Below are 12,823 nucleotides of genomic sequence, written 5' to 3' on the forward strand. Positions count from 1 at the left end.
ACTGGTCCCAACAACGAAGCCTGCCATCTGCTGGTAAACCACAGACATCTGGTGTTCAGGTACTTACAATTCTAGGGTAAGGCACGCGCCCAAACGAGTAGATCTCCCAAAGTAGGATTCCATAACTCCAGACGTCTGACTTGGTGGAAAACCTCTGTTGGACAGAAAAAAAAAAAAAAAAGGGAAGCGCATATTCATTCATTAAACAAAGGCATTCAGAGAGCAGCGTGGGTATTTCCTGCTTCCCCCATCTATAAAAACAGTTAGTTTGTTTTAGTCCCATTTCAGGGGTTCAAGTGAGGAAACAGGAATAGTATGACAATAAACACAAAAGTCCTGCCAAATGTGCTCAGTGAGTTGGAATTCCACGTCAGCATAGGCTCCACGGAGCATGTGCACATGCACGTTTGAAAGATTAAAGGAGAAAATGAAGACGCAGCAGCCTCTTCTGAGAGTCCAAGACCAATATTGCTAAGCTTTTCTACAAACACGCTGGGCCTCGTGTCTTAAAAAACAAGCTGTTCTTAATTGGCACGTATTCATGACAATTGTTTTGCACATAAGATTTTCACTTTTTCATCCTGCTACTTTAAATCTTACGAGTTACAGTAGGTGGGAAAAAAAAAGCAACAGCACATTAGCACAGGTCTGCTACCCGTCCTCCCCTCGTCGCCTCCCACCTTTTCTCTTAGTGCTTCGGGCGAGGTCCATTTGACGGGCAGCTTGGCAGTGTCCTGTATAGAGGAGGCCTCCTTGGTGAGGCCGAAGTCGCTGACCTTGGCGATGTTGTCGTCAGACACCAGCACGTTACGGGCGGCCAGGTCTCTGTGGACGAAGTTGTTGTTCTCCAGGTACTCCATGGCTTCGCACACATCACTGGGTGACACAGTGGGACGGGAGAGATGACGAGAATGAGATAGCAACAACCCACAGGTGTGCAGCTACTCCCTACTCCTCCATCTATGTGGAGGTATTCGTAGCTGTGGTTAAGACTCGCCAGACACATCAAATGACGACCGAGGTGCAAATATAATCAAGGCAAACTGATGGTGAACGTGAAGGACACAAACTGGCTGAATAAAAAAAGTATTTTTTTCCCCCTCCTCTACTTGCTTCCTGTTCACGGAGTTACAATCTAATCCCTCTTCAAGTTCATGCCAGGGTGACATGGCCCGCACTGAAAATGAATCATGAAGTATTGCCTTGTGGAAGCGTGTTTACACTTATGTAATGGCTGCACTCGTTTTAAGTCTGGCTGGGTTACATCGGCCAAACGGCTGTTAAATTAGAAAATGCTAATGAAGACGTTAAGGCACTTGACTTGCAGATAAAGCAGCCGTTTATCAAGGCAAACACCCTGCGTGATGGTTGCTCGGGTAAACAAAGGGCTCTTTTATGTCCCCGCTTTACGAGCGTGACGACGTTCTATTGAAACTCAAGCTCAAATCCTGACAGCTAGAGAGCAGCGGTTTAGCTCTCGACCCCGAGCCGCGCTGATTAAACTTTTGTGTTTTCTGCAGATGTAAGAAGATGAACGGAGACGAGGAGGACTCACAGTGAGAACTTCAGTAAGCAGTCTCCGCCGAGCACGGTCCGTCCTCGGGAGCGCAGGTAGTCCACTAGGCTGCCCTGTGACACAGTTCAGGAGGACGGGGACAATTTGAGCATGAATAGAAAACAGATCTCTGACCCCCAATAGTGTTGGTGCATCCTCAACCGACCAACATGAAACCACAATGTAGTCAATCTACAAATTCAAACACTTCTTGCTGTTTCGCGGTTGTTAATGTTATCTTAAATTATAGTTATCTTGTTGACTTAAAGGAATAGTTCCACATTTGTGGGAGAAAAGCATATTTTCTTTCTGGTGGAGAGTTGGATGACAAGGTTGCTATTACTCTCATATATAATATATAGAAGCTATTGGCAGCAGGTGATTAGCTTAGCTTAGCATAAGGACTGGAAACTAGCCTGGCTGTGAAAAAAACACCAGTATCTCTGATGCTCACCAATAAACACAGAGTATGATGTTTGTTTCTGTTGTGTTATCTTAGGGGCCAAACTATTTATTGTTAGGGTGCAGTTGCCAGGCAACTAGCGGAAACTACAAGACGAAACTGCTCCATGCCAAGAGATAGCCCAATACATAAAACAGCTTCCGTTGTTGTCGGGATTAAACAAACCACATAAAGTTTTAAATTCTGAGCATTCGTCAAACGGTCATCACAAAATTTTAAAGGAAACGAGGAAAAAATTGTGTCACAAACCTTAGCCATGTACTCTGTGACGATGTAGAGACTGCCCCTCTCCTCCACAATCACCCCTAGCAACTGCACCAGGTTGTTGTGCCTCAGTTGCCTGTACAGAGCAGAAGCAGAACAAGCTAATGTAAAAAAACAATATTATGTGAAAGAGATGTGTATATCTGACAGGTGGTGTTAAGGACGGAGCAACAGTCGGGAGGCTCTTACGTCATGACGGAGGCCTCTGCGATGAAAGCCTGCGCTGTAGCGTCATTTTTGATGCACTTGACCGCCACCTTGGTCCCTCTGTAGTCTCCTACCATCACATCTGACAAGGATTCAGACAGGAAGTTTGAGTACAACATGCAAGGTGACCTTGGCCTCCGTAATAAAGGCTCAGAGATCCTTGTGAAAGCTATTCCTCACCTCCAAACTCCCCTTTGCCAATGGTCTGCAGGAGTTTCAGCTCCTTTCTGTTCAAGGCCCAGCCGCCTGTCACAACAAGACAGGTAACACTTAGGGGACTTCACAGACAATCATGCTATACGTCCAATATTACTGCAAATCTCCCAGAGGAAAGCATGCATTAACAAAGGCAACATCTTCATTGTTAAGTAAAACGCTGACATCAAAGAAGCAGAACTACATTATTAGTCAGAAAATGTATTAAAATATTCACTCAAAGATACATCTTCTGGTCAGAGTTCTACTTTCTCAACGATTCATCTGTTTTTTTGGGAGGAAATTAGGTTTATTTGAATATTAAGCTCTCTCCAGTTCTCTGGTGTAAGACTTCGCCGGGTCAGATGGGTACATGAAGCGAGACTGAGGCGGAGGGAGACTCGGATCGACCTTGGGAACCGGTGAAACCCAGCGGTCGTCCCCAGACGCACAAGGATTAATTACCCTCTGCTGATGAATGCTATTAGGACGAGGATGATCGCGGATTCTTGGAGGAGACGCAGGCCGTGTGTGCGTGGTGCCTTTACGGCATGCGTGTGAGATTAACGTGGCAGTATATAAAACACAATAATGTCTCAGTGTCCCTGTAGAGGAAGTGTAATGAGCTCAGTGTGTCCTTACTCCTGGAGAACTCGTCCTGTGCTGCCACTGTTCCTTCCATCAACTTGGGTTTAATCAGCCGGGTGCAAAGGCCGTCGGCATCTTTGGTGTAATGCTGGGGGCAGAATCAGAAACAATTTAATGCATTTCCAATACCTTAAGACAAACTGCAGTATGCAATAGTTGGAAAAGTACAACACAAATCCAGATTGTCATTTCCACAAAGCGTTGCATTGACTTTTTTTTTTTTTTTTTTTTATAAATCTAACACTTGACAGTCTGCAGATTATACAGCAGTCACTGTCGCTCTGCCATCTTAGACCTGAATGATCAAGGACTGATGTTGAAAGATTAAATCTCAGTCGTGAATGAATCCGTGTAAAAGCTTTTGAAGAATCAGGTCAGAGCTGATGTGCGGGGGGGCTCCATAGATGTAATAGGTGAGGGATGTCACCGAAGAGAGAAAGCATGAGAAAACGTATCAACACGCATCGACGAGGAGGATGGTTGTCTTGAGGAAATCCCTGCCTCAAAAGATGTAATATCAGGATATAAATATAAATAGGATGGATATAGAGTTTATCACCATGTGTGAAAAGAGAGTTGTTTGAATCAGGTTTAGGTTTAACTACGGCGATGACTGGAACAGGACTTGGATGTGTGGTTGAAGAGATGACCAAGTCGATAAGCCGAGTCACCAGTGTTGTCACTGTGAAAGTGCTTATTATAGCTCTTATAGGGCCGCTCCTCATCAGCATCAAGAGGGATTATTGGGAGGGGATCGTCTTTTAATAAACATTAAAATATGTTCATGTTCTTATTTCATGAAAAAAAAAAAACGCGTTTGTCATTTAGAATGACAGATGAGTTGCATTCAGCCCGTGTACTCTAAGGTCACAACTTGAGCTAATGATGGTAGTTAGAGCTCTTCGATCTGTTTTCTTTCAGTGTGGCACTTATCTCTTCCAAAACCATGAATCCAAACATTAACTGAAATCCAATGCACGACTGTACGGCAATCACACATCGATCGAGGTCACCGGATCAGTCTCAGCTCGGCTGAAGATTGACGTGGTGCATCTGAAGAAGGCACTGGAGTCGCTCCCCTGCTGCGAGCTGTGAAGGTTATTGTGGGAACCAGCAGCAGCAGGAGGAGGACGACGAGTGTGTGGGTGTGGGAGAGGTCACCGCATCTGAGCTTTCACCCACAGAAACACAGCCAACCAAACAACACATCGACATGTGCTTATCCTAATGAAATCAGGCTATGACATTATGAATGCGGATGTCCCATGTTCCCCTCTGGGTGCACCACAACACAAAGGAAAAGAAGAAACTACCTCTCCAACAACCAAACCAATGTTATATGTCAGTATGTTAATGTTATACAACTGCAGCACGGCGAATTGACCACAGGGTGTAAGCTACTGTGACAACCAGCAGGGGGCAGCATGGTGAAGGAGGGGTCTGCTCCACCACATTACATCCACTGACGCTCACATATGAAACCACATATGGAATCTATCCGTACACAGTTACACATAATAACATGTTCTTCAGCAGAAATGTAGCTATATCAACTTTTATGTGAAGTGCTTTTTGATAACGGGAAAAACGTACATTCAAAACAACTACGACTGTTGCATAATTGCTCATTTAACACTTAAATCCAGTCTCTTATTGCATGAACATGTATTTTAGTACACAATGGTGCTGAAAATAAAAACATTCCCTATTAAATTACATACTGAGCCATCTTTGTTCCCCTCCAGCAGCATCGATGCATAAATGTGAGAGATGTGGATGCTGTGATTGACAGAGAGGAGGCCTGGGTGTGCCAGTATATAAGTATGCACATAGTGTGTATATGTAGATCTAAGAGAAGCCTGCTGTGACGGGTGAACAAGGCAACAGGGAGCGAGCCGGATAAACACACAAGAATGCGAAGCATCCTCTCATAGCTTATTATAGAGAGAGAGAGAGAGAGAGAGAGAGAGAGAGGAGACACGGGGGAGAGGATGAAGATAGAGTGATACTGAGAGGGAGAAAAACGTAGGGTGGGGAAGCAAAGGAAGAGGTTGAGATGGATAACAAAGAGAAGCGGAAAGCAAGCAATATGTCAGGTAGACACGAGGGAGGGAGGTGGAGAAAGGAAGCGGAGGCAGAACCAAGCCTGGAGGGTGTGAACTAGAGAGAGAAGGATAGAGAGATAGATTGTGGAAGGCTGATAACACCAATGCACCGGGGATGTAAATGGTTTCGGTGCCAGCTGGCACATTCCTGTCGTCCACTTCCAAACGCCCCGCGAGGCAAAGAGATGAGGTCCAATTAAAAGTGTGATAGCCGCCAATCCAGCTCTTCTCTGGTTTATCAGAGAGGATGACCCTCCCCTCCTCCTCCTCCTCCCCCCGAGTCTCCTGTCTTCCCCTCTCCACACTCTGTCCTTCCTCTGAACCGGCTCTCAGATAACAGGCAATGAGAGGATCACACAGCTTTTTGAAGAACGAGAGTCTGATTTTAAGGGAGGCTGAATCTGTGTTTACAGATTCATGTAATCACATGGCTGCATGATCGATGGCAGTTTACCTCAATTTAATTTTTAGAATCACTCCTACTGCCATACAATTGTAACATTGTGACAGATATGGACTCATCACTAGGGATGGGGTAATATAGGATTTTATTGCCGTTCGCAATAAAAAAAACACTCACAATAAGTTGAAATCTGAGAATTTCCATTATTGGGATAATCGTAAATAGTGTCACGGGCAATATCTAAATGTATGATACATAAATAAACATACATAGGACAATACATTTATGCTCATCTTATTTAAGATTATTTGATTCACTAAAAAGGTTGTTCAGTTGTTGAAAATATAAAGTGATCCTTTATATTTTTTATTGTTTTGCCAGGATAATTGTGAAATGAAATCTTTCCATCGTCCCATGCTGACTCATCACTGCTCTGACAATGAATATTGATCCAAGAGGCAGCATTTTGACAGCACAAACATTACCCGAAGCAAAGTGAGAAACAATGGAAAGTTGATGAGATAACTTTGTGGGGACGCATCTTATGTTTGCTGAATTTTTCTTCACGCAGAAGATAAAACAAGAGCTGACGAGGCATTAATAATAACATCATTCCTAACAATTTAATATGGGGTTAATTCCAAGGCTGTAACTAATGAGCATCTTTTAATAAAGGATGAATCTGGGAATCCCTGGAATAACTGGGGAAGGTCAAAAATGATGTAAAAAAAGGCCATGACAATCTCCCAGAGTTCAATGGGACTCTTTAAATAGCATGTTGACGACAACGTGGTACAAAGACAGAAAATCCTCACAACTGAGAAGCTGTAATGGGGTGGGGGGGTGGGGGGGATATAATATGACTTCAATGATTCATAAAGGATCATAAGAGTTACAGCTGTCATTTTCTGCCAATCAAACTCTACAGTCTTCCCGAAGAAACTACGGTGTAGCATAAAGTTTGCAAATGCCTGAAAATGTACAGCACAGTACCGAAGTACAAATACTTTTTTACTGTACTTAAGCAGAATTTTCAGGTATCTGTACTTGAGTATTTCCTTTTTCTGACAACTTTTTACTTTTACTCCCTACATATTAAAACAAATATCTCTTTTTACTTTCAAAACAGCAACAGCAAACTGCAAAACAGGTAAGTATCTGTACTTCTACTTTTGACACCTGTGCGTACGTGGCGATGACATTCAGGAGAGAGGAAGTATCTTCTGGAACAACATGAAACAAGAGTGACATTTATGAAGAAAATGTCAGATGGCCAAAGGTTTCATTCTCTTATAAATAACTTCATACTCTACGGTTAGGCTGAACCACGTGACAACCGGCACTGATAACGAGTGGCCAACAGTCCTGTTCCTCCACTGGACTGAACGCCAAGTGTATTATGGGTATCAAGTGTTTAGTATGGAGTGAGTTTAGAACAGATAGAAGCTTGGATGGTGTACTCTGCTGTTCCTCACCTCAACCAGCTGCATGAGGTTCTCGAAGTACTCTTCCTCGTCAATGGTGAGCTTGCCATTGTGATAGATGATGCGGTAGTGCTCCACCTTGCCGTCGCAGCTGACGCACAGGGTGTAATCGCCGGGATAGTTGGTGCTCTCCCTCACCAGGAACAAGCCCGTCTCCGGAGGGTAGAGGAGCCGCTCGGCCTGCTCCCGAGTTATCTTCCCGTGAAACCAGCTACAAGGAGGGAAGAGGGGCAGAGCATTAATCACAAGACGGGACAAAGAGGGGAGGGGGCGATAGGAAAATACTGGAGGAAAAAAAGAACAATGAAGAGGAAGAAAAAATGAAAGGAGAAAGAGTTTAGAAGGAGGAGGCGGGGAGTTTATCAGAAATGACAAACAGAGACAAAGATTTAGAAGAAAGGGAAGAGAAAGAGAACTGGTTTGACATTCAAAAACTGACATGTACTGTTTGCATGCCTGCACACACACAAAGCGTACGAGTTGATGTGACGATCGTAGACTAATAAGAGGAAAGTCACGTTCCAGTTCTAGTAAAACACAATTGAAATCCTCATCTGCTCCGTGTCATTGCAACTCTCAACTTCCACGTACGGTGGCCTCCCTCTGAAGTAAGCCGGCAGCGCCACTTCCAGTCTGTTCGGCCCGAGCAGAGGTGGGGCGAGGTCGTCCCGACTCCAAGAGTCAGCGAGAAAGTACCTGAGCCCAAACAACAGGAAGCTCGGTGCTCACAAACACACAGACAAGGAGCCTGAGGCAGAGAGGGAAACTGACGAGCAGGCACTGCAATAACAGGAAAACGCAAAAAAAAAAAAAGTGCTCAGACCAGGCGGTGCGATAGGACACAACCAAGTCACCCATTCCTGTCACTGAGACCAGTTCATAATTCAGCCCAGATAAAAAGCTGTTCAGAGTCGTGCTGGCGTTCACGTGCTCTGAGAACATATAAAGCTCTTGCTTGGCTGGCTGTCTAACCCTGCTTCAGCCTCACCATATGGCCTGGTGGATGCATCTATAGGCTACTAATGGAGGGCTTAGACAGCTGCATTACAGCGAGCACATTTACATTCACAACAGTATGCTGGCTGTGAGCCATGTCCTGGTTTGGATCATATTCAGAATATGGTGTGTACAAGGAACATGGAAGAACCTGGTTAACCTTCCTTAACTTAAGGCCCACTTCTGAGGACCACCTTCTCAAAGAAATTAGAAAAAAATGAATAAAAATCAGCATAAAATGACAAAATAGAGAGAAAAAATCCTAACTGGGCTACATCTTTCTTGGTAATAAATCTGTTTCTGATTATGCCACTGTCGGCTGTATTGCTCATAATACATATTCTGCTTTCACTCAACCATCACTGCCTGCCATTATGAATCCTAATTAAGTGTTATGTGGGTCATATTTCCTCACCACAAGCTTGACGTTATGGCACAGGGTCGTCTCCGACATCACTTTTTCATTTCAAAAACTGATTCACAACTAATCCATTTGCTATAACTGTTAGTTAACAATAGAAAAAAACCTTTGTCTACCTAATTATGTGTCATGGTTGGCATGGTGATATTCAAACTTAATTAGGAATTCAATTATGCTTATTATTTTTGATGTTTTTTTCATTCATGTGAATTCTTGCCCGCATTTAGATATAACACTAACTAGCTTTGTAAATGACCAAAAAAATATTTTTTAAATTTAGCATAACAATTTGGCAGTAGCTCCACAGATGATGCCCACCAGTGGGGGGGCCGGCTCAGGGGTTGACAATAGCTCTTATAGAGAGGCTAAGTCCCGCCCCCTTCCAACCTCATTTTGGAAAAGAATACTGGTATGTATGGCATTGACTAAGAGACAAATACATTTTTGGTCCAGTACAAATTGTGGCCCGTATGAATTACACATATGATGCTGGATAAAACACATCTGTGATGCAAACGTTACTTTGGGATGGAAGCTAGCCAAGCTGGCTAGCGAACATGTCAAAATATTTATTTCCCCCAGGGTAGAAGTCGATAACTTAAGTTATTATTAATGGGGTTTCCCATTCTTCCTTGTGTGTATCCTCATTGTTTTGGTCTAGCAGCTTATAAAACCAGTGTTGCATGCTTTACGCTGTTGTTAGCGAATCCCCGCAACATTTTTCTGTTGTTGGCTAGCAGACGAAAGTGACAAGGAGGCACCATCACAACACAAAGTCAATGGAGAGTCATTCATAGTTTTCCCCTCTGGTGTGGGCGGGACTATTTGTGGTCCTGAGCTCTCACACAAACCACAATCCAAGCAACCTCAACCACAAAGCAACGCACCGTACCCCATTGATTTAAGTCACTCTTCGTGTTAAAGGTCATATTAGCAGAAACCGTTAGCAGCCTACAGGTCCCTCAATCCATCGTGGCGAGGGAATGGGTGCCAATCAACAGTTATAATTGATTTAGCCCGGTTTCCTGCGGCTGCCTCCGTCACTCCCTGCTCCTCCTCTTCGTACTCGCACTCCTCACACAGCAGAGGCCCTTGTGGCAAAGCAGCTTAGCACGGGTTGAGTTGATTAGATCAGTGCAGGCAGCTTCTCCGATGGACAGCAGCTCCTTAACTCCCACTAATCCGAGAGCAGGCGCCAAGCGTGGACGCCCCAGAGACACACATAGCCCTTTGGTGGACACACACTAGCTGCTCTGTCCACAGAAATTAACTGCAGTTTTCATACATTACATCATGGTGGGAAAAAAATGCACAAAAATGTGGTAAACAATGTGGTGGATAACAGGGAATGAGGAAGTAGGGCAACATGGGTGAACATTGATTACCCCAGCTTTCTTCAGAGGCGGTGCCGTTATGTGTGGCAGATATCTGCCACATGGGGGCAGCAGAGAGAGCACGCTGTTGGATGCCAACTAGGGAGGTGAGGACCCCATCTAATGCTGAGTATCAATCGGTCAGGGCGCGTATGGGGACAGAGGAGCACAGCTGAACCCTTATGTAACCCAGACGAGAGGGAGAGGTCTTCTCCGAGACATCTGTTAGTGATTCACAACTAAATCAAAGAGTCCCTGTGGGTTACAGCTAATGGCTCAAAGAGAACGACTTCTGATGACTGGAGCGTTTTGAAAAAACACTTTAATATGCAGTGATCTCAGGGGCAGCAGTAAACGGCCTGGTGGTCAGCAAGTGTAACCGCCCAAAATGAGTCTATTCGTTCCTTTAAAGTCGAGCTGAAATGAAAAATGCCTTTTATCCCTTTAAGATCACATCCCTGGCCAATTTGTGCACCAGTTGAAATATATATGACAAAAAATTACAAAAAAACATATTTCTTTGTATTTTTATATCAAAATCCCAAAAAAATTTTCTTCCCGAACTACAAAATATGAGCATGCTAGTAGTACCAAACAATTTCAACCAATTACATCATCCATTCATCCATCAATCAATCTGTATAGAGCGGAAGTTACAGAGCTACAGAAGGTGGTGAGCTCATCTTCCCAACGTTTTATCCCACCTGCTCATCCTGTTTCACTCGGACATACGGGAGACAGAGACTCTTAAAGCTCAACTTTCAGTGAAATCCAGGTAAAATGAGTGCCTGTATTGACTGATGCTGGCAATCCACCCCGTCTTTGTGCTCTCAAAATGAAAAACATACTGTGAATAACTTTTTGGTACACTCAAATGGACAACTTGGTCACACTACAGACATAACAACACGATCAATCAAAGTGATCTCCTCTAAAGTTAAATCTAATCAGAGCAACAGCAAAGTAGGAGCTGTCATTACTGCTACAGCCAAGAGTCTGGTCTGCTTCAAGCCAAATCTGTTAGCAGTTTTTTCATTGTCGCTCCGTAACGCTTGTTCCCGAGATAACGTTTGTTGTGATGAATAAGTCCTGCTCTTGTGTGTTAGCAAACTTCTCATTGTTGCACAAGTCTAAATTTAAAGTTCTCTACAGACCACACATACAGCAACCTGCCAGAGCTGGGCGACCCCAGGACCAAGTTCATAATGGTGCAGACAGGCAGCATGAGTGGTGGCAAAAGGAGAGGCTAAAGCTTTCAACAGCAGTTGATGAAGCGAGACAAAGAGGGTCAAAAGTCTATTTAAATGTTTCCTGCCATCTGGACGTTGCGGTGCTTCACCATCGGTTCTATAAGCACCGAACTAAAGACTGCCATGCTTATGACTGATCTGTTTGGGGTAGAGCACACTCTCTGGGGTTTATGGACTTCATTGTGGGCATTTAATGCAATGATGGGTCAGCTTAGTCACACAAGAGAGGTCCTTACATTCTCAAGCTGATCCAATCAGGAAAACAAGAGGACAAAAAATATAAAAAACATAACTCTCTTCTGTAAAAGCACTAGAAACACTGATACCCTTAAAGAAATATGTTTAAGGGGAGACACTACTAGTGAATAGGGCAATCACTTAAAAATAACTAAATAAACTAATGAAAACATCCACAATTGATGACTTACATTACATTCATTTTTTTTATTACAGGTTTACTGTCATTTTATGTTTAAATATGATAATTAGACATCGTCTTATGCAAATTTTCAGTTAATTTGTTTTCTTTCCACAAGTCTGAACATGATGACATGTTATGGAAGTACCCTAAAATCTAAAATGAACCCTTGCATGAAAAATTAGGTTTATTTTTGTTGTCAGTGGTTGGTGTCCCAATTCAGGTTCAAGTCACGGTTTCTGACACGAAAAAGGTCTGATCTGCAGAGGATTTCCTGTTTGTGTCACCAGCTGCTCCCGCCCCGACCTTTTGTTGCTTCCGTCGCCTAGCAACCAGCTGCGGCTAACAAGAACACGCATAGGAGGAAACTAAAGCCAGATATCATATTTTATTCTCATTATTTGATATAATGATAGAGGATATGCATCGTGATATATTTCAAGCTGTTGCATCCCAAGCTGATAAGACGCCATGTTGATTACGATCCAATCTTTACGGACATGTGATGAATCTTTGGATAAGTTGCTATGAAGGATCGTCTGAATCTGGAAAAAAGGCATTTGGCAGCCTCGCCACAGCCGCTGTGACTCATTCGCTCTTCTAATGCAGCCTCCCAAGGATCCGACCGCTGAATTGGGACACAGCTCAAGACAGCAAAAGACTGTGGCGTGAGCTCTGGGAACCCCTATAGTGCCACGTTGGGTGGTTTTTCCAGGACAGTTTTGGGGCTAAACCCAACACAGGTAACACCTGCAGTGAGGTTACACTCTGGGAAGACGCTCTGATGTTGCTCAAATATGCTTATTTCAATGTAATCGAGATCTGTAGGGAATTTGTGTCCAGAGGTGAAGTGAGAAGGGTCCATGTATGTTTCTGGTGTCGGGGCTGATTATGAATTGAGCACAAGACATCGAAGTCTCAGAGTTTATCTTTAATAAGTCTCAAATTAGCTCCTCTGTTAAACCACAGTTTTTAATTTTGCTATACAAATAAAATGTATTATTATTATAATTAATACAGTTGATTGTGGGACATGCCTCA

General features: G+C 43.6%; 1 protein-coding gene across 1 annotated transcript in view; it reads right to left on the reverse strand.

The window, feature by feature from the left end:
- The window catches only part of cskl (c-src tyrosine kinase-like), a 44,305-nt gene that overhangs the window by 1,690 nt on the left and 29,792 nt on the right, over positions 1-12,823 (reverse strand). Inside the window, exons 5-12 of the mRNA XM_084016740.1 lie at positions 7,316-7,535; positions 3,327-3,420; positions 2,670-2,735; positions 2,472-2,571; positions 2,268-2,358; positions 1,556-1,629; positions 681-876; positions 68-154 (exon numbers count right to left, since the gene is read on the reverse strand). Of these exons, the coding sequence (XP_083872866.1) occupies positions 68-154; positions 681-876; positions 1,556-1,629; positions 2,268-2,358; positions 2,472-2,571; positions 2,670-2,735; positions 3,327-3,420; positions 7,316-7,535 (928 nt within the window). The remainder of the gene's footprint in view (positions 1-67; positions 155-680; positions 877-1,555; positions 1,630-2,267; positions 2,359-2,471; positions 2,572-2,669; positions 2,736-3,326; positions 3,421-7,315; positions 7,536-12,823) is intronic.

Source organism: Eutrigla gurnardus (assembly GCF_963514095.1).
Source record: "Eutrigla gurnardus genome assembly, chromosome: 1".
NCBI lineage: Eukaryota > Metazoa > Chordata > Actinopteri > Perciformes > Triglidae > Eutrigla > Eutrigla gurnardus.